A 20,218-nucleotide genomic window follows, 5' to 3' on the forward strand; every position below is an offset into this window, starting at 1 on the left:
GTTTAAAAGACATTTAGACCAGTACATGGATAGAGAAGGTTTAGAGGGCTATGGGCCAAACACAGACAAATGGGATTAGCTCAGATAGACATCGTGGTCCGCAGGATGAGTTGGGCTGAAGGGCCTGTATCCATGCTATATAACTTTGACTCTATATTTTGAAGTTTATTTAACAGCAAAAATCATAATATTTGAATAACTTTAAAATATTTTGAGTGTATACACACTTTCTCTACTGATGGATATCAAAGCAATGCAATCTCATAATATGCTCTTATCACCAAGTTTCATTCATTTGGCTGGATAGGCTTGGAGTCTCATTTTTAACCTAAATTTATTTGGCTATTGCTTCAAAATCTGTCAACTTTATTGAATCCTGCTAGTACAATTAGAATAGTAGCAATGAATTAGCATGGGTGTTAAAAATTGGAACATACTCAGTTTTTGGCATTCTGTTTTCAGTGGTGTTTAACAAAGAGTGAAATTTCACATTTTATTCCGCTTGAACTATATTTTCCCTGGAGTACTGTTGTATAGTTGTATCTTCCATGTATGAATCAAGTAAGGAGAACATTTGTAGGATTTTTAAGTTCAAAGAGTACAAAGAAAGATGTTGCATTGAGCTTCCTGTAAATATCTTGAAGCTTAATTAGTTGATGTCTTGTACAATATTTTTTCTAGTTCTTTGGCATCAGTATGTGAAATAAATTGTGAAGACCTTTATTTGCAACTATTCCCAAGTTCCCTGAGACTTGAAATATTCAGTTTGCTACTCCGAAGTGCACAAAATCTCCTGTGGGACAATTTGAGGAATAGGGTGTCTCATTGTATCTCCCCCCCCAATCTGATTTAAAAATGTTTGCTTTGTGTAGATCAGCTGCCAAGTACACAGTTTGAAGAACTTTAAGCTAACCCCATGTGAAGTGTTGATACAAAAAGTTCTATACGAATACCAGATTGTTCTACGACGCAAGTGACACGCATTAGACATGATTGCATAGTTTTTATATATTCACTGGAAATTACTGTTAATCCTAATTTTCCTTTGAATTGAGTGAGTTGCAAGGCCACTTCATTGATCACTTGGGGTTTAATCATGTAACTGTAGGTCTGCAGTGCAAGCCAGAATGATTCTCACTACAGTCTTGTTATTGAGACGAGCTATTTACTCCAATTTATTTAACTGTGAATTTAAATTCGCGTTAGGAAGTGAACTTGTATCCTGACCTCCAGATTGAGACCTGTGTATATAGTATAAAATTTTAAAAGGCTGATATGCAATACTTGGCTGGTAACTCGGTATCTCTGGAGAGAAACAGAGGTATCCAAAATTGAGTTTCATTGATAGGGTGGATAGTAAGAAACTTCTCCCTATGGTAGAGGTGCCTATGCCTTCTGGTCTTAGGTTCATGGTGAGGAGTAGGAGGTTTAGAGAAGATCCGAGGAATTTTTTTCACCCAAAGGGTGGTTCCATTCTGGAACGCAATGCCTAAGAAGGTGGTGGAGACAGAAACTCTACACAATACATAATGTTCTGAATGAGCACTTGAATCACCAAGATATAGAAGAAAACGTATGGGTAAGTGGGATTGGTACATGATGGGCTGCATAGACATGGTGGGCCAGAGTACCTGTTTCTGTGCTATGATGTTTTAGCTAAATATTTCCAGCCTCTCTGATTTTTTTCCTCTAGAAGTCCCAAAGTGTTTTGCAGCCACTAATGTATTTTTGAAGTGAAATCATTCTTGTAATATAGAAAACATGGCAGCCAGCTCTCACAACTAGCAGCTTGATGATGACCAGTTAATTTGGTTGAGGTGCTCCTCTTCAAAATAATTCTATAGAACCTGAAAGGGTGGACGCGGTCTCAATGTCTCCTCCAAAAACAGCACCTCCAGTAATGCAGCACACCCTTTGAAATGGAATGCCAGCCTCAAGCTTTGTGCTCAAGACTTGCAAGTGGGACTTCTAAGAAAAAGTTAGCCACACCTACCAAGAAAGAGGGTATTCGCAGATCTTTAATACTGCCATTTCTCTTTAGCCTTCATCAGCATTAGTGGGCAAATGGAGCAATACAAGTTTCTGGTAAGTGTTGCTGGGTTCCAAAGAAGCATTATTTGAGCAGCATTAATCTGAACCGATCAAAATTCCATTAATAATGGAAACTGGAGTTGTAGTTCAATTATCTTAGATTTATTGTGGAATAGTGGTACAGCAGCTGCTGAGGGTGAGTGATCTGGCTTCATCCTGATATAGTGAGCTATCTATGGAGTTCGCGCATCTTCACATCACCTTGTAGGGGTGGCTTCAACTGGGTGCTCTGGTTTCCTCCAACATTCCAAAGATTTACTGCTTTAAAAAAAACATTAGGTGAGTGGAAAAAGAGCAAGTGAGAGTGCAAGTTGCAAGGCCACAGGGAAGTGACAGGTAGAAATGGGATAGGTGGGATTTCTCTGCTGCAAGGCAGCATAGACCCAATGACCAAATGACTATAGTAATAAATAACTAAAGGCTACTTATTCATGTGCTTCAGGTTTTATTTAAATTTTCATTGTTTTAAGGAGGGGAACCTTGCATAGAACATTCTTGTGAGCTTTGCATTGAGTCGTGACTATTCTCTCAGTTCTTGGCCTGGTTGATGAAACCTATGAGAGAAACTGATTATTTAATATTTGATTTCCTCTAGGAGCCCAACTAGCAGTTTTGTAAGAGAATAACAAAGGTAAAATCTGTGGGTTTATTCAAAGTGTATTAGTATATCATTATTTAAGCTGCATTTATATTAGATCAAAGAAAAAACTGCTGGAGGAACTCAGCTAGTCAAGCAGCATCTGTGGAGGCAAAGAGATAGTCGATATTTTAGGTCGAGACCCTGTATCAACACTGAGTGTAGAGGGGAGATAGCCAGTTTAAAGAAGTGGGAGGGAGGGATGAGGCAGGGGCTGGCAGGCGATAGGTGGGACTAGATGAAGAGGGAGATGAGCGAATGGAGCCAGGTGGGAAAGGATTGGAGTCAGGAGATGGTGGGTGATGGGTAGTGGCAAATAAAGAAAGAGAAAAAAGGGGGACAGATGGAACCAGGGGAGAGTGGAAGTGGAGACTGGCTGGAAGGTGGAAACAAGAGGCTGCAGATGTGCTGTCTGATGAGTAAGGAAGATAATGTGGAACCAGATAAGGGAGTGATGAGGAGCCAGTTTGGTTGGGGGGCCGGGGGGGATGGTTAGGAGAATCAGAAGGTAGAGTGTGTGGGTGATTGGAAAATGGAACCAGGTGGGAGAGGTGAAGTAAAACTGAGTGACAGAGTTTTTGGGGGGGGGGGGTGTGGTGGGGGTGGGGGTGGAATCAGAAGGGGAAAGGAGCACAGGGAGTGTTGGTTACCTGAAGTAGGAAAATTGAATTTCATGCCATTGGGTTGTGAACTATCACCACCTTCTCTCCTCTTAATATTGAATGTTGCATTTGCACTAGTTCCTGCTGCTTGAGTTTTCAATGTCTCTAGCAGCTCCTAATGTTCATCTGATGGATTAGACTTGACCAATGTGATTCTGGCCAAATTTATATTGAGATTATTGCTGGTTGCATGCTGTGCTTCCCTGATGGGTAGCACAGTACCCTGCTCTTATTGTGAAGTTTAGCTGATAATGACTTGCCCAAAATTAGAGTAATAGAGAAAAACTGAAAACATCTTGAGTCTTCTGGAAACATTAATGTAGGGTTGTAGAATTGGGAAGAATAATAGCATAATGTGATTTTTTTTTTCCCCCCACAAGGCTGCGTCCTCAGCCCTCTACTCCCTATACACTCATGACTGTGTGGCCAGATTCTGCTCTAACTCCATCTACAAGTTTGCAGATGATACCAGTGTTGTAGGCCATATCTCAAACAGCAATGAGTCGGAGTATGGAAAGGAGAGGGAGAGCTTAATGGAATGGTGTCGTGACAATAACCTTTCCCTCAATGTCAGCAAAATAAAAGAGCTGGTCATTGACTTCAGGAAAGGGGGCGGTGTACATGCACCTGTCTACATCAGTGGTGCTGAGGTCGAGAGGGTTGACAGCTTAAAGTTCCTTGGAGTGAACATCACCAACAGCCTGTCCTGGTCAAATCACGTAGATGCCACGGCCAAGAAAGCTCACCAGTGCCTCTAGTTCCTCAGGAGGTTAAAGAAATTTGGTTTGTCCCCTTTGACTCTCACCAGCTTTTACAGATGCACCATAGAAAGCATCCGATCTGGATGTATCACGGCTTGGTATGGCAACTGCTCTGCCCAGGACTGCAAGAAACTGCAGAGAGTTGTGGACACAGCCCAGCACATCACGGACACCAGCCTCCCCTCCTTGGACACTCCTTGTCTTTACCTCTTGTTGTCTTGGTGTAGCAGCCAGCATAATCAAAGACCACCCACCCGGACATTCTCTCTTCTCTCCTCTTCCATTGGGTAGAAGATACAGGAGCCTGAGGGCACGTACCACTAGACTTAAGGACAGATTCTACCCCACTGTGATAAGACTATTGAATGGTTCCCTTATACAATGAGATGGACTACGACCTCACGATCTACCTGTTGTGACCTTGCACCTTATTGCATTGCACTGCACTTTCTCTGTAGCTTTGACACTTTACTCTGTACTGTTTTTGTTTTTACCTGTACTACATCAATGCACTCTGTACTGACTCAATGTAACTGCACTGTGTAATAAATTGACCTGTACAATCGGTATGCAAGACAAGTTTTTCACTGTACCTCGGTACAAGTGACAATAATAAACCAATACCAATTGGTCAGTTTGTTCCTTACTGTAAAAGAACAGAGCCTTAAATCGTTCTGGTCTCCCTAATTCCTATTCTCAATTCCTCAGCATGTGTCAGCATCTATCTTACCAAATCAGCTATTGTATGCAATCCATGTTTACTAATCCACTTGGAGAAATGCAACGTTAGCAGCTCAGAATGACTGCAGTAGGCACTCATTTTCTAGCTGCCAGAGCCTGGTCATGAGTTTAATCAATTGACCTTTTTTTTAAATTGGTCATTGTATTGCTCCTTGTAGGATCTTTCATTTCTCTATTAGTAAAGTGACTACATTTGGAGGAATTCATTGGCTCTAAATGCTTGACATTCCATTAGGGTTAAAAAAAATGGTCCATTTTATCCCAAAGCAAATTTGGACATTAAAAACTAATCAGATAAAGTGGTTGTTGAAATGTTGGGAAGTTTGCATGATGGAGCTCTGGTGTCACTGCTCTGCGTCCAGTGATTTTCAGGAGGATCCAGGTTATTTTGTTGTTACTACTCCCACTGCTTTATCGGGTTATCTGTAAACCACAGATTCAATCGATATCAGCCCCATTACTTTTGTTCATCTTAACACGGGAACATTGATTAAAAATATTTAGAGCAACTATTTTAGACTATGACAATTGGTTTGTGCATATTTGCAATGCTTTTTGCAATTGTAAATCATCATTGACATGTATACCCTATACCAATGTTACATAAATTAGTATAACCCAAACGGCATTCAGTAAATTGTGTTGTTTAAGATCAACTTGTTACTGTACAACAAAGTATATTTTCCTCATTGGAATATACATAAAAGATGTAGCTGATACCTATAGTTTAATTAAAATTAGTGAGGCTCTGTGGCCATGGGTTTTAATTGTCCATTTGCAAAAAAAAAATACTCTTGCATTCCTTTAATTTTATTCCTGTCCCTATGCCATCAAGAGGCAAGCTTTTTATTGGCTATCAGCTGGTTTCCGATGGCACGGTAGTGTAGCAGTTAGCATAACACTATTACAGCACCAGCGGCCTGGGTTTAATTCCCGCCGCTGTCTGTAAGGAGTTTGTACATTCTCCATGTGTCTGCGAGGGTTTCCTCTGGGTTCTCTGGTTTCCTCCCCCATTTCAAAGATGTACAGGTTAGGAGTTGTGGGCAGGCTATGTTGATGCCAGAAGAGTGGCCCCTAGCACATTCTCAGTAACACAAAAAGGCACATTTCAATGTGTGTTTCGATATACATACGACTAATACTTAAATATCTTAACTTTTGCCAGTTCATAAGTGTTTGCTAAGATTGCTGTCATTCAGGTTGCAATTTTCAACTTGCTTTATGCAATATTTTGACGTTAGACTATAAATTTAACTAATAACAAATTTTGGCAATTCACACAAAAGTCTCACCATAATTGCAGCACAAGCTTTATAAGGATTGTTACTTGTTACCCTGCACCTAGGGTGCTCATTCTGAACATTTAAATATTTTGACTGCAAATCTGATTTGAGTTTTCAGATGTATCAAATAAACCAGATGTTAATCCATAGGCTAACATGGCAAACATCTAGCCAATGTATATAGTCTCTGACTCAATGTATTTATTATCATTGGCCCACATGATGGGAGTTAATAGCATTAGTAGCAAGACAAGGCCCATATTTGGTCTCAGTCTATACAGGAGCAGTATTGACGTAGCACTGAGGAGGTTAAGGCAATATTGCAACCGAGTAAATTGGTGTGATTAAAATGAGAGGTCATTTACTACAATGAGCAATAAATGGTACTGACAACCCTACGGATTAGATCTTGTTCTGATAGCTTTAACCCAGGCATGCTGTTTCATAAAAAGATTAAAGGATTTGGTGTCATTGCCCTAACCACAAGCTCAGTTTAGAAGAATAGGCCAATCAATGTGCACGTTGGAAGCCAGTTTGTAGCGAAGGCTTAATTCTGGTGAAGTGCTGGTCAGTCTTCACTTCAAATAAAGCTGGCATTTGGGTGAGTAGGGCGGTGACAGTTAAATCAACCACCATATTGTAAATTTAATTGGTATAAGCAAATATTTGCATAATTTAAAATTGTCTTATTTAAAATTGTTAATTTTATCTGTAACGAAAGCAAAACCAAATTTAAAAATTTAGCTGGTCAAGCTTACTTTTGTAGTTTGATTGTTCGATTGTTCAAGAAAATTTAAAATGTTGGTGCCTTGTAGCAAAAAAGGGTGTAATACTATGTCCGTTATATTTTGTAAATTTAATAATAGAGACCTAGGCTAGTAGATTTGTTGAGACTTGAAACTGCAGATGCTGGAATCTGGAGCAATAGACAATCTGCAGGAGGAACTCAGCGGGTCGAGCAGCATCTGTGGAGGGAAAGGAATTGTTGATGTTTTGGGTCGAACACCTGCATCAGGACTGATGATTCCTCTCCTCCCACAGATGCTGCACGACCTGCTGAGTTCTTCCAGCAGGTTGTTTGTTACTGGTAGATTTGTTTCTGAGTGTTTGACTAACTGGCTTTTTATGATTCTACATTGATTAGATTCTTTGCCCAAGTTTTTCTAGTTTCTCAGAAAATAACATTCAGTAATATTGCTTCCACCAGTGGAACCTTCTCGTTGATGCACCTGAATGCCAGCTTTCAGTTGGCTTAACATAAAGATAGCAGCATAAACAGAAATTGTCTTGTGGCTGTAACTGGATTTGGGTCATGGATTGCCATGAGTTTGTATAATCAGCAGGTTTTTGTTAAACCGATTTGGCTTAGCAGTGAAATCAGCAGCCCTTAACCTTGAGTGAATTATACTGTGAGAAGACTCTGCCATTCACACATAGTGAATGGACTAGACTGTTTGAAAGTGTTGAAGCTTTAGGGCAAGCTGACATTTAGAACCTGATAAAAAGAATAGTAAGTATGTAACTAAGTTTTTTGGTGGGATGGGAGTCCTAATTCATATGGTTCTGGTGGTGGATTTCATTTTCTGCCTTTGGCTGCTGCATATTTAAAAGAAAGTAATGTATGACTCTGGAAAAGTTGCATGGTCCATTGTGCTGTCTGTAAAATTGTTGCCGATCTGTTGAATATGCTTTGTCTATTTTCAATGAATAAATTTTAAAAGCTGGAAAATAGAGAATGAAGTTGCTGTCAGCACACTTGTAATTTTGATCATAATTTACCCCTCAGAATGACTAAAATTAAATGCAATTTGCATTTATTTTGTAGTTTCATGTTTTTAGCCCAATTCCAACATTTTTACCTTAGTTAAAAATATGAAAAGTGCTGTTCACACGTAGTGAATAACCCAGATTATATGAAATTGTTTTGGTGTCTTTTGTACCCAATCGCTGATCATCTTCAGATCGTAACTTGCTTTTGTTTATTTTCAAGATATTGGAGTGTTCCAGTGGAGGCAAGCTTAGTACAGGAAAATGAGTGAGCTGGAGCAGTTACGTCAGGAGGCTGAGCAACTGAAGAATCAGATCAGAGTGAGTATTACCTCTCTGGCATGTGAACTATTACATTAATGTTAAAATTTAAAAATTAAACTTGAATGGGAGTGTGTAGATGCATGAGTGCACTTGACTGTATGGAAGCATATGGGTTTGTCTGTAAATTCCTACACAGCAACTGTACACAGAATTCTGGATGATGTGTGGCTAGCATTGATGGTTTGATGGAAGAGGTGTTTCTGACCAGTTATTGATATTGAATTGTGACTGGCCGATTGCTGGGTTATTTGCTCTTTGCAATGAAACCACCTACCCTGATCACTTGCAATCTTGTGGATGTAGCAGTGCAGCAGTTAATTTACTGGACCAGTAACTTAGTAGACTAAACTCATAATTTTTATTACACATCAATTATGAGATTTTTTTAAAAACTAACTTCAGTAACTACTGGATTGTCATCAAATAGAAGTCTGCCACCATTGCCCACTCTGCCTAGAATGTGATCCTAGATACAACAATGAGGTTGGTTCAACTGCATATTGCAGTGGCTTAGCAGGTCACTCAGGTCAAGGGCAATTAGTAGTGGGCAATAAATGCTGAACTTGCTAATGCCTCCTATATCCTGAGAGAGAATTAAAAACAAACTTCTGCCAAGTAAGTAAGATCTCTTCAAAAGCCTTGACCTTCAAGATGTGGGAGATGGAATTACACCAAGTCCATTTTTTGGGTGGTATCAGTGCAGCCAGACAAATGACTGCTTCCTATTCTGTAAACATTTATGATCTCTCTAACTTGATGTAGGTGTGATCGTTTTCTTGATTCTGTGAATGCTCCCCTGCACTGTGGTTTTCCTCGACATTTTGTGAGCACTTAAACTTTAAGGCACCTGCTCATTTGTACAGGAATACTGCCTTTAATTTTCTCATGGGACAATTGGAGGCTGTTAATGAAAGCTATAAAAGCTATAAAAAAAACATTGCTCCCTTGTAGCTACAGCTGTTTGTAAAATTTGTAAGCAGTGTATCAGAACAGGTGCAACCACTGCTTATATTTATCTAAGCTCCCTGACACACGCTCACAGTCAGGCCCTAGATTGTGCTATCTCACATGGCCTCACCACTCATCATCTCAATCACTGGGTCATCTCTGATCATGTCCTTGTATTGCTCTTCACCCCCTGTCACTGTTCCTGGTTTTAAAAAAGACTCCCAATTCATACTTTCACTTTCAAAATCTAAATGTTCTAGCCTTTTAACTTTCCCATTTTGGCAACTCATGCTTAATTTGGTGGATATATGCTGTTGACAGCAATTTCAGCAAGCTGGATTGATGTTTACCATGCAGTCTTCAAACACAAGATTTTCATTGCACTATTGTTCAAGAAGAGTGAAAACCATTTGCAGGTAGAATCATCAGAATTCACTAGTCCGGTGCACCATCATTTCAACTGATTTCTTGCTAGCTTCCTGGTTTGCTATCCAGTCTAAATTGATGGGAATGGTAAATTTGTAGTCCTACCTATTGATGTATCTTTAGAGATAATATACACCAAGCTCCAAACTAGTTATTTGCATGTTTATGGCACTGAAGGGTCATGAATTCAAATCCTGTTATTAGAAAGTCATAAAATTAAATAAATATAAATCTAGGACTACAAAAAAAAAGCTACATTATTTTGAACTCTCCTGACGTTTCTCACCTGGTCAAGCCTTAATACCCTTGTGACATCAAAGGATTGACAGAAAATGGCTTTTTTCCAAGGGATAGATCATATTGAATTAATGCTGTACAACCTATTTATATGGTTCTGGGTGAACTTTTATTAGAATAGGTTGGTGTATTTTTATTTACTGTCTTGTTATTTTTCAGGATGCCAGAAAAGCATGTGCGGATGCCACTTTGGCCCAGGTAATGTGATTAGAGATACTTAATTTTTTCTACAATATTTCATGTTTTGATACTTAAGCATTCAAGTGATAACTTAGTCAAGGCACTGGAAAGGCTTTACCATTTGTAAATCTGAACACCTTATTAGAGTTTGGCCACCAATTAGGCATGCCATAATGGAAGGGAATGTAAGAATTGAAATAAAGAAATAAAGATTAGGACATTTATAATGGGAAATAATAGAAGCAAGAAGAGGAATCTAAGGTTTAAAATTGAAGTTTGTCATTAAGGGAATACTGTGGCATGTTGGAGGTTAATTGTGAGCTGTCAGCTAAGGTATTGGGAGATATTGGAAAAAACATTATTAGAATAAGTCTAGTTAAAAATGGTAGTCAAGACAGAGACGAGAATTTGAAAGAATTGAATAAGCGTTTTACAAAGAGGGAAATAGTGGAGTTTTATCACCAGTTGAAAACTTGACATTGCAGTTTAGCCCACTACCACTATTAACATGGAGTTCTGTGGTTCATTCTGCAGAATTATCCAGATGGTTTATGATAGCGGAATTTTTTTTTCTTCTAAAGCCTATTACATTTTCTGGAAATGCGCACGCTGTCAGCAACATTTTTTGGATGTGTTCATGCTCCCAAGACGATTGGTGGTGGTCACTTGTTTCAGTATTAAATCAATGAGCTTGTTTTTTTTCCATTAACAGCTTGGTTGGATTTTAAGTTTCATTTAGTGCATTTTGAAATGTAGCAGGAGTATGTGGGGAGAAATATCTTTAGTTTCAATTAGTGATTTTCACTTAGCAGTGTGACAGAGACTTGCCTTTTATTTGGTCTTTGTGCCATTGACCCACCATGAAAGTTCCAGGGTGCATAATATTACAACTAATTTACTTCAGAAGTTGCGTAACAAATGTCTATTTAGGATAACATTCATTAGTGTGTAAGTTCAGTAAGGAATGGGGAAGCATTTGATTGGATTGTTGCTGCTAAGGTTATAGATTGATTGTGAAATGCTGCACATAGAGACTGAGTGAGTTTCAGGCAGGAAACAGTCAGTCCGCATATCCTGTCAAGTCCACTTATCCACTGAAATTAACTTACAGAAAAGAACGGTGAACTCTGTCATGACTTAAGAGGTCTTGAACTTTCAACCTTGACATGAATCACCTCGTTTCAGAATTATTGCCTAAAATACTTGCTCTCATTATGGCCTTTAAGGTTCAAACATTTAGGTTTAACTTTCTTATTCTCATCCTTGGGTACTTAATGATGAAACATCCAGCATACATTAAGTCAAGTACCTTTCCTGCCATTTTTTGTAAACTCTCAGGTTCAGGAATTTTATTAGGGAAGAATCTTTCATTCCATTCCATCTTTGAGTTAATTAAATTAGCAATACAGTCCTAAACTTCTCTGTGAAGAGTTATGTTGGTTAAGGAAACCAGTACAGTCCATGAGAGCCTTTTCATAATTGGTTCTTATGTGAGGAAGGATAACTTCGTATGGACTAAAGTAGCATTTTTTTTCACCAACCTTCTTGCTCTCAATTAGTCAATTTTGTAAAAAGGGAAATACAAATGTAATTATTTAGCTGCTGAGAGGACATCAGTAACTAGATGTTTTCAGATTGGTTATTGTGATGGCTAACAAAAGTTAATGTGGTATATAAAGATTAATCAAGGATAATTTTTGTTTCTTTGTAGATCACAGCTAACATTGATCCCGTGGGTCGAATTCAGATGCGTACTAGACGAACACTACGAGGCCACCTTGCTAAAATTTATGCGATGCACTGGGGTACTGACTCCAGGTGTGTATATCGTTAGTTCTTGTTTCCTAAGTGTTAATATTGAGTCAGATGAATAGTGACAATGTAGAGCAGCAATGAAGGATAAATCATCTAGGGGAGGTAACAAGCAGTCTAGTTATTGGCACAGCATTATTTTAAATGGAATTTTGTTTGCAGGTAATATATTCCCTAAAGGCTAGTTTTCATTACCTAATGACTCTGGAGGGAATCTAGTGCACAACATAAACAATTGGGTATTTTTTATATATGAAAACATACTTCTAAATTGTTAACCATACATTTTGTAACACAGTGCAATTGCCACCTTGGTTTGGAATAATTGATTTTGTAAGAAACAAAATTAATTATTTAGCAGTCTAGTCAAATATGATCCAGAGTCATCTTTGTCCCTTTATTCAAGAATGGAACGACTTCATCAAAGTGATGAAACCACTAAATTTTTATGCATGCATTGCAAGCATAGCAGTGACTGGAATATCCAGTTGATAAGATTAATGCAGTAATTATTTTTCATGAGAAACTTGTTTGGTTGCATTCATACTTGTACACAGTTCAGTACTCCATACCAGTATTTTATCAAACCAGATCCACTGAAATGGGAAGATGGTAAATGAAACCAAAATTTAAATGTCAACAAGTTTACTTCTAAAGCAGCATGATAGAAGTTTAAAAATTATATTTCAATTTGTTGTTATGACATTGGAAGGATTTTATTCTTAGCATGAGATGTACTGAATAGTCATGTACACAGAACGGTACACAAGAACAAGCCCTTCAGCACATGATGTCTGTGCTGACTATGATGCCATGTCAATCCAAAGTAATTCCATGTGCCTGCACATGGTCTATATCTCTCCTCTCATTTCCCCCCCCACACCCCATCCCCATATTCCCTATCTGTTCACATGCTTGTCTAAATGCCTCTTGCACGTTGCTGTCGTATCTGCTTCCATCATTTCCCCTAGCAGCACATTCCAGGCACCTACCACTAAGTTTCCTTTAAACTTTGTACTGGGATACAAATATGAGAAATCTCCATCACATATAGTCTTAGTTGTACAGCACGGAAATGAGCTCTTTGGCCCGTCACTACCATGCCAACCTCGTTGCCCATCTACACTAATGCTGTTTGTCCACATTAGGACTGTATCCTTCCATGCTTTACCTATGTAAATGTCTATCTAAATATCTCTTAAATGTAGTAATTGTACAACCATCTCTGACAGAGTTCTAGATATCAACCACTATATTTAAAAAAAAATTACCCTTTGGATTCCCCCTTAACTCCTTCCTCTCTTGTTTTTGATACCCCTAGCATGGGAAAAAGATTTTGATTAGCTACCCTATCTATGGTACTCATAATTCTACATGCTTTCAACAGGTCACCCCTCAGCCCCTTTGCTTCAGGAAAAACAAGCCCAGCTTATCCAATCTTTCCCCTTTTACAACAAGTTTCTTTGTTCTATTATCAATGCCTCAAGCCTTCAGTTTTGAGCATTGTTTTTTTATATCTTTTTTATGGATGTCCTGTTGAGTGCATTCCTTGCTATAGTTGGCCTTGTAGTGGGATCTTTGGAGTATACAACCCCTGCACACATTTGATGTGGCCAGCCATGCTGATATAAGCACTACTTCATACATTGCATCTGCGCTTCAAGAGTAAATAACTGGCTGTAAATTTCCCATGACCCAAGGTCATGAAAGATGTTACAGAGCTGCAAGTTTGCCTTTCATGTAAAGAAGGGTTAAGACCTCCAGATTTTAAAGTACACATGTGCGAATGTTCAAGCTAAATTGCCAGCTAATTAAACTGAGGCAGGTGTAGATTGGTCCATTAGGGAAATCTAACTGCCATGTGATAAGATGCACATACACTTGAGAACTCATCAAGGAATAAGCTTATTCATCTGTAGGTAATCGGTATGACCCAGCATTTCTGCAGATTTTGAAATAGTAGCAAGCAAAATAATAAACGTCTTCCTTATTGTGCAGAATGGGTCTAATTTGGTTGAGATGTATCAATCACTGCTAATTTCTCATGGCATATAATAGCACGAGAGCTGTTGTTTCCAGTAAATTTATTAATAAATCAGGCTTCCTTTTGAATACAATAAACATTCCACTGCTTGCTTACTCAGCAGAGGCTTCCTGCACTTGGGTGATTTGCTGTTTACCAATTCTTCTGGCTGTTGTGTTTATGGTTTCATGAAAATAACACATGACACGCAAAGTGCTTTTTGTAAATCAGGTGTTTTTGTATTTATGGATTGGAGCACAACATTTGTTGTAGACCTCCATAGCTTTAGCATTCATTTCGAGAGGAATAGAATATAAAAGCAAGGATGTAATGTTGAGGCTTTATAAGGTGTTGGTCAAACCACATTTGGAGTATTGTGAGTAGTTTTGGGCACAATATCTAAGGAAGGATATGCTGGCATTGGAGAGGGTCCAGAGAAGGTTTACAAGAATGATCCCGGGAATGAAAGTGTTAACGTATGAGTGTTTGGTGGCTCTGGGCTTGTATAAGCTGGAGTTTAGAAGGATGAGGGGGAATTTCATTGAAACATAACGAATATTGAAAGGCCTGGATAGAGTGGACGTGGAGAGGATGTTTCCAGTAGTGGGAGAGTCTAGGACCAGAGGGCATAGTCTCAATAGAAGAACGTTCCTTTAGAAAAGAGATGAGGAGTTTCTTTAGCCAGAGGGTGGTAAATCTGTGGAATTCATCGCCACAGACGGCTGTGGAGGCCAAATCATTGGGTGTATTTAAAGTGGAGGTCGATAGGTTCTTGATTAGTGAGGGTGTCAAAGGTTACGGGGAGAAGGCAGAGAATGGGGTTGAGAGGGAAAAGTAAATCAGCCATGATCGAATGGTGGAACAGACTTGATGGGCTGAATGGCCTAATTCTGCTCCTGTGCCTTATGGTCTTGATCTCTTAACAGAAATGCATCATGTATAATCCAATAGTGAAATGAATATAGGAATTGTATACCTTTTCGAAAGATTTAAAAACATACCTTGATGCATTGTAGTTAAAGCTTAAATTTTGTTTTGTAGCCATAGCGGTGATACGGAGGAACCTAAACTATATAGTGATTAGGTTATCGTGGCTTATTGGTGTTTATAATTATGATGTCAAGTAGCCTTAAAGTTGCAAGGATTGGCCTGATTTGCTGCTATAACATAACAGTGAACTCTAAGATAATACAGAAGCCTACACAGAGTAAGATTAGTTTTGATTATTTAAATTTTAATGTGTTATAGGCCTTTGCTTTTGCGGCAAGTTATTAAACCCTTGATAATTAATGACGCACAAGGGAAGCTCTCAAGTGTATAGCTGCACGTGTGGGAATAATTTACTGCTATGAAAGTGTGAAAAAATATTCTTAAATTTTTACATTGTGATAAAATTAGAACATGATTAGTATTGCTCGGTGACATTTACCGTAATTTGTAAATTGCACTGCTGCTTGAGTGTCATGAGCTCAATGCACCAAGTTCAAGCTGCCTGATTACACCTAGTATGTTTATTAAATATGCATTTCTATAAATGCTTAAAGTTCAATGTTTATATTGCAATACCATAGCCTTTATTTAATGTGAATTACTTTTTTTAAGAATGAACATCTGTTAAAATGTATAATTCAAACAGTTTGGGATTGAAATCCTTTGGTGTTGAATGACATACAGCCCCTTGTGCATTGAATCTGACATTCCGATATTAAATCTGCTGTGGTAAAAGAAAATTGATTGGCACGAACATCTGATAGTTACTCAAAAGATTCCATTTAAATCTTGGGTATTTTGTTGAGCTTATTTAGCAAGTATGATAAAGAAAAACTGACAATTTGAGATGTGAATAATGTTCTAACCTAGTTTGAAGTAACATCAGATATGATCCTTGTGATTTGCCTTCCAATTAATTGAATGATAGTCAGGATTTTCTGAGGGATGCACTTTGCTTATTATATGGTACATTAGGGTATTGATTTCTGGAAAAAAAATGCACTTAAAGGATATATATCAAGTGTAAAATAAAACTTGTTTATTTTAGAATTTTAAACCCATGTTTGAACAATCTTGTTTGGACCTACTCCAGATAATTCTGAAAGTGGTATCAGCTGTTTTTTTTCCCCTGTAGACTGCTTGTCAGTGCCTCCCAGGATGGGAAATTGATCATTTGGGATAGCTACACCACAAACAAGGTTAGTTCAATCTGAAACTTGGAATTGAATTTGCTTTAAAGTTTCCACAGATGCACCTAACATTATAAATAAGCCTACAAAATATGCCCACAACACCTTGAAAACCATGGACAATAATTTTGTTTAGCTGCAGTCTTTGATTTGTGGCTTTCGATTATTGCACAACTTTTACAATCGTCTCTGTGGGAGAGAAGGGGCATTGCCTTGTGCACAAGTAAGCTGTAAAAGCACTAAGAGTGTTAGGTTTGATCCTGATCAGTAAGCATTAAAATGAGACGGCCCTGAATGATGAGATCAGACTAGGTAATGACCTCTAGCTTCCCTTCATTGCCTCTTATAGCTGATATTGTTAATAGTTTCCTCATTCTCTGTGCTTATTGATACAATTGACTGTTTCTTTATTTTTCAGTGCCTCTTGATTGTTGAGTGGGACCAGCCTTGCTTGTTCCCAGCTTGCTTTACCCAGTTATAGCCTCCTATGCAGCTAAAATTTTAGAAATTCTGAAGGCACTGTCTTTACTATAAAACATAGACGCTATACAGCCCATGAATACATCACCTTATATTGGATTAATTCACATTGTTCATAGTGTTGTTATTTTTGACATTCATCTGGATTTTGACCATCTATTCATTTCATCACACAAACTGCCTGCTTCCGTCTTTAACAATGTGGCCACTTCCCTGCTCTTGGTCATTTTGTAATTCACATCTGTGCCTTTGTTACTGCAAATTTGACTGTTGTTATGCTCACCTGATCAGTTTCTTGTCCTTTGTATGAATTTCAGCTCATTCTAAATTCAGCTAAATTCTTGGCCTACATTGAACCAAGCACTGGTCCATTGCATGTCTTGTTGGCATAGATTTTCATCAGTTCCCAGCCCTTGTAATTTAGCTTTTATCATCCTTGTTTAAATTTCTTTGAGGCCATGAACCTATCTTTGTAAATTCCATCCCCCTTCTCTCTCTTGCCCCGCGCCCCCCAAATTCTTGAAGAGAGTTCCATTCTGACCCCTCGTGCACTTTTTTCTTATTGGCGGCTACACCTTCATCCCTGTAGCCCCACGTTGTAGGATTTGTTCCCTAAATACATCTACCTCTTCACCTTCCATCTCCTTTTAAAACCTGTTTAATACCCACTGTTTTGACTAAACTTTTGGTCACCAAAAGCAGTTTTTAATCTAAAAATATCTCCATGGGACACAGGATGTTTTCCTTAAAGATATTGTAGCCCTAACCCTTAAAGATATTCCTTAAAGATACAAGTGAATTGTTTAACTGCTCTGTCTCTTTAAAATTAAGTTTTTGACCAAAGTGAAAAACAATTAAGTTCAAAATGGGTGTACTGGGTATGCTCCTCAAGTTGGTTCAGATTGTCCACATAATGTGTTCAATGTGGCACTACAGTTGGATTCTAATGAATAGCACTGGACAAAGGTCCTTGTGGGCATATTTCCAGCTAACCTATAAAATTATGAAAAACATGTTAAAGGTCAATCCAAAGCTAATCCTATGTTTGAGTTGGTGTCGTTGGTCTTGCCAACTTTTAATCAAAACTAACTTTTTAGACCCAAGATATAAACAGAAAATGCTAGAAATACTCAACAGATCAGGCCGCACCTGTGGAGATAGAAACTGGATGAAAGGTTATCAACCTAAAATGTTACCTGCTTCTCCCTTTGTAGATGCCGCCTGACCTGCAATTTATTTGTAGCATTTTCAGAAGCTGCTTTTTTGATAACTTTTCAGGTTTGTTTTGTACTTTAATTTCCATTTGTAGTGCATAACAAGCCCTGAAAGATGCATTTATATTTTCTGTTGGAGTAGGGTAGCATTTATTATTCTGCAAGTTCTATTTGCTTTTTCTTTCTCTCTAGTGCAACCCCGCTGAGATTGAGCCTTTGAAAGCAGTGCCTTTTTAATAGTATTTTTTAGTTCAAGCTGACTCCTCTCTTTGTGAAATAGGTTCATGCCATACCTCTGCGATCTTCCTGGGTCATGACCTGTGCATATGCTCCTTCTGGTAATTATGTTGCTTGTGGTGGTTTGGATAACATCTGCTCCATCTACAACCTAAAAACCCGTGAAGGGAATGTCCGTGTCAGTCGTGAACTGGCTGGGCATACAGGTAAGCACTCCAGACGAAACCTTTTCCCTTCAATTCTTGCATCAAATTGGGACCAGTATACCAGTGTTCTGTTTCTAATTGTGCTATTTCCAGCTATGTTCTAGTAATTCTGTAATTTCATACAAAAGTGCCATGATAACTGGGAGGCTATTCTAAAACTCAACACCTTGCAATTTCTTCTGGAAAGAGTTTTCTACTTTTGGATATTTTCAAGAGATTTATGATTCCCATCAGAATTGGGAAAAAGATGGTTCACTGTGATGAGCTCTAGTCCATTTTTCTATGCAGAGACTGATGACCTGTGCCTCTAGTGTTTTCTGTAACTGTGTTTAATATTGTCATTACAGTTTTCTATTCTGTAAAATATCATTGTATCACAATCAGCTACTTTACAAAGTTAAAACCTTACCAGAGTGGCTGATTTTCATATTCCTGAACTGGTAACCTTGTGTTTATATTCACTTTAATGGACCTTCTGCACCCACATGTGGCTTTGCCTTTCCAGATAATGTGTGGTGAGTTTGACTTCCTTATAAATTGGTTGTGTTGCAGGTCGATTGCCAGTAATAGTATTTTTGTTTTAGCTTTTAGTGTTGTAATATAAGTGGAAATCAAACTTCTGATTCAAAATTAGATTTTATAGTTTGAGATTCCTCAAGAATCCAAAGAATATTCCAACATGGCTTTACAGATGATAAAATGGTGAAATCCACATGGTTTGTTGCTTAAAGCTTGCAATCAATATATAATATGCACTTTGTGTTGGTACAAATGAAATTGTTAAATAAGTAAATCAATGTGAAGTAAACGTTGTTGCCTACATGCTTTGAACCTGAAGTCAACTTGGCCACATTCTTCCTCTTTGTTTAGGTCTCCATCCTAAACTATTTTAGTTTTTAGTGACGAGACATGAATTGACACGTGTCCACTTGATAAGGTCCTTGAGGCTGTCTTGATTTGTGTTTTATACCTGATGGTACTTAAAATTCCCAGATGTGCATTGTAAAAGTTTGTTTTCAGTGAAGTTTGATCATCTGAAGTTATTGCAGTGGACCTATAGTCAAACTGTTACCAGTTAGTGTCAGGGCTTTACTTCAAGAATGTATTAAAATTCTTTAGTCGACCAAAAGAACACTGCAAATGCTAGAAATCTGAAAGAAAAATGGGAAATGCTGAAGTCATCTTGTTGGGCAGCACATGTGGAGAAGAAAAACAGTTAATGCTTCAGATCAACGACCTTGCATTTAAAGTGCATCAGCTGTTTTGCATTAATTGAAACCTGAAAATGCAATGTCCAATTTCCTACGTGCCTGCAAGTTATGGCCGTGCAATCTGTAGTACCAATCCTAACAAAGATGATGAAGTTAGAGAACTGATGTGTGTACATTCACAAAACACCATCTACATAGACATGGTCTCATTAATCCATTTTGTCAACCTAATTTACAGGTAGCTTTTCATTTAAGAATTGAGGTGCAATGGTTCAGCGTAGTTAGCCTGGGTACAAGACAAACTTAACTGCATAAAATTTATTCCTTGGCTAAAATACTTGCTTGTTTACTGTATTTTCAATATTTAGGAAGTGCAGGCAAAAAGGGAAAGGAATTGGGGGTGGAGGCGTTAGTAAAGAATGGTGAGGATGGACACAAGCTCAAAATCATGTGGAATCTGTAAGAGAGGATCTAAAACACTGTCTGAGCCCCCAGACACTGGTGGTAGTGGATGGAATTAAACAGGAAATTAGATGCAGGCAATACGGGTGCAGCTGTAAACGTGCTCGACTTTAATCCACGTTAATTGCTCAAACTAAATTAGCAATATAACTGGAAGAGGAATTCCTGAAGTAGCTGTAATAGTTCCTTAGACCATTATATTGATGTGACAGAACTATACTGGGTATTGTGAAAGGAACTACTCAATTTTGTGCATGGTCCTTGAGGGAAGAGCAG

At 38.3% G+C, this 20,218-nt stretch overlaps 1 protein-coding gene across 2 annotated transcripts in view; it reads left to right on the forward strand.

Moving 5' to 3' along the window:
- LOC127583304 (guanine nucleotide-binding protein G(I)/G(S)/G(T) subunit beta-1) overlaps nucleotides 1-20,218 on the forward strand; it is a 67,111-nt gene that overhangs the window by 35,398 nt on the left and 11,495 nt on the right. For both annotated transcript variants that reach the window (XM_052039143.1, XM_052039144.1), the window contains exons 2-6: nucleotides 8,166-8,263; nucleotides 10,097-10,135; nucleotides 11,829-11,935; nucleotides 16,078-16,141; nucleotides 18,107-18,269. In XM_052039143.1, coding sequence (XP_051895103.1) covers nucleotides 8,207-8,263; nucleotides 10,097-10,135; nucleotides 11,829-11,935; nucleotides 16,078-16,141; nucleotides 18,107-18,269 — 430 coding nt within the window. In that variant the 5' untranslated portion in view covers nucleotides 8,166-8,206. The remainder of the gene's footprint in view (nucleotides 1-8,165; nucleotides 8,264-10,096; nucleotides 10,136-11,828; nucleotides 11,936-16,077; nucleotides 16,142-18,106; nucleotides 18,270-20,218) is intronic.

The sequence above is a fragment of the Pristis pectinata genome, chromosome 26 (assembly GCF_009764475.1).
Source record: "Pristis pectinata isolate sPriPec2 chromosome 26, sPriPec2.1.pri, whole genome shotgun sequence".
NCBI lineage: Eukaryota > Metazoa > Chordata > Chondrichthyes > Rhinopristiformes > Pristidae > Pristis > Pristis pectinata.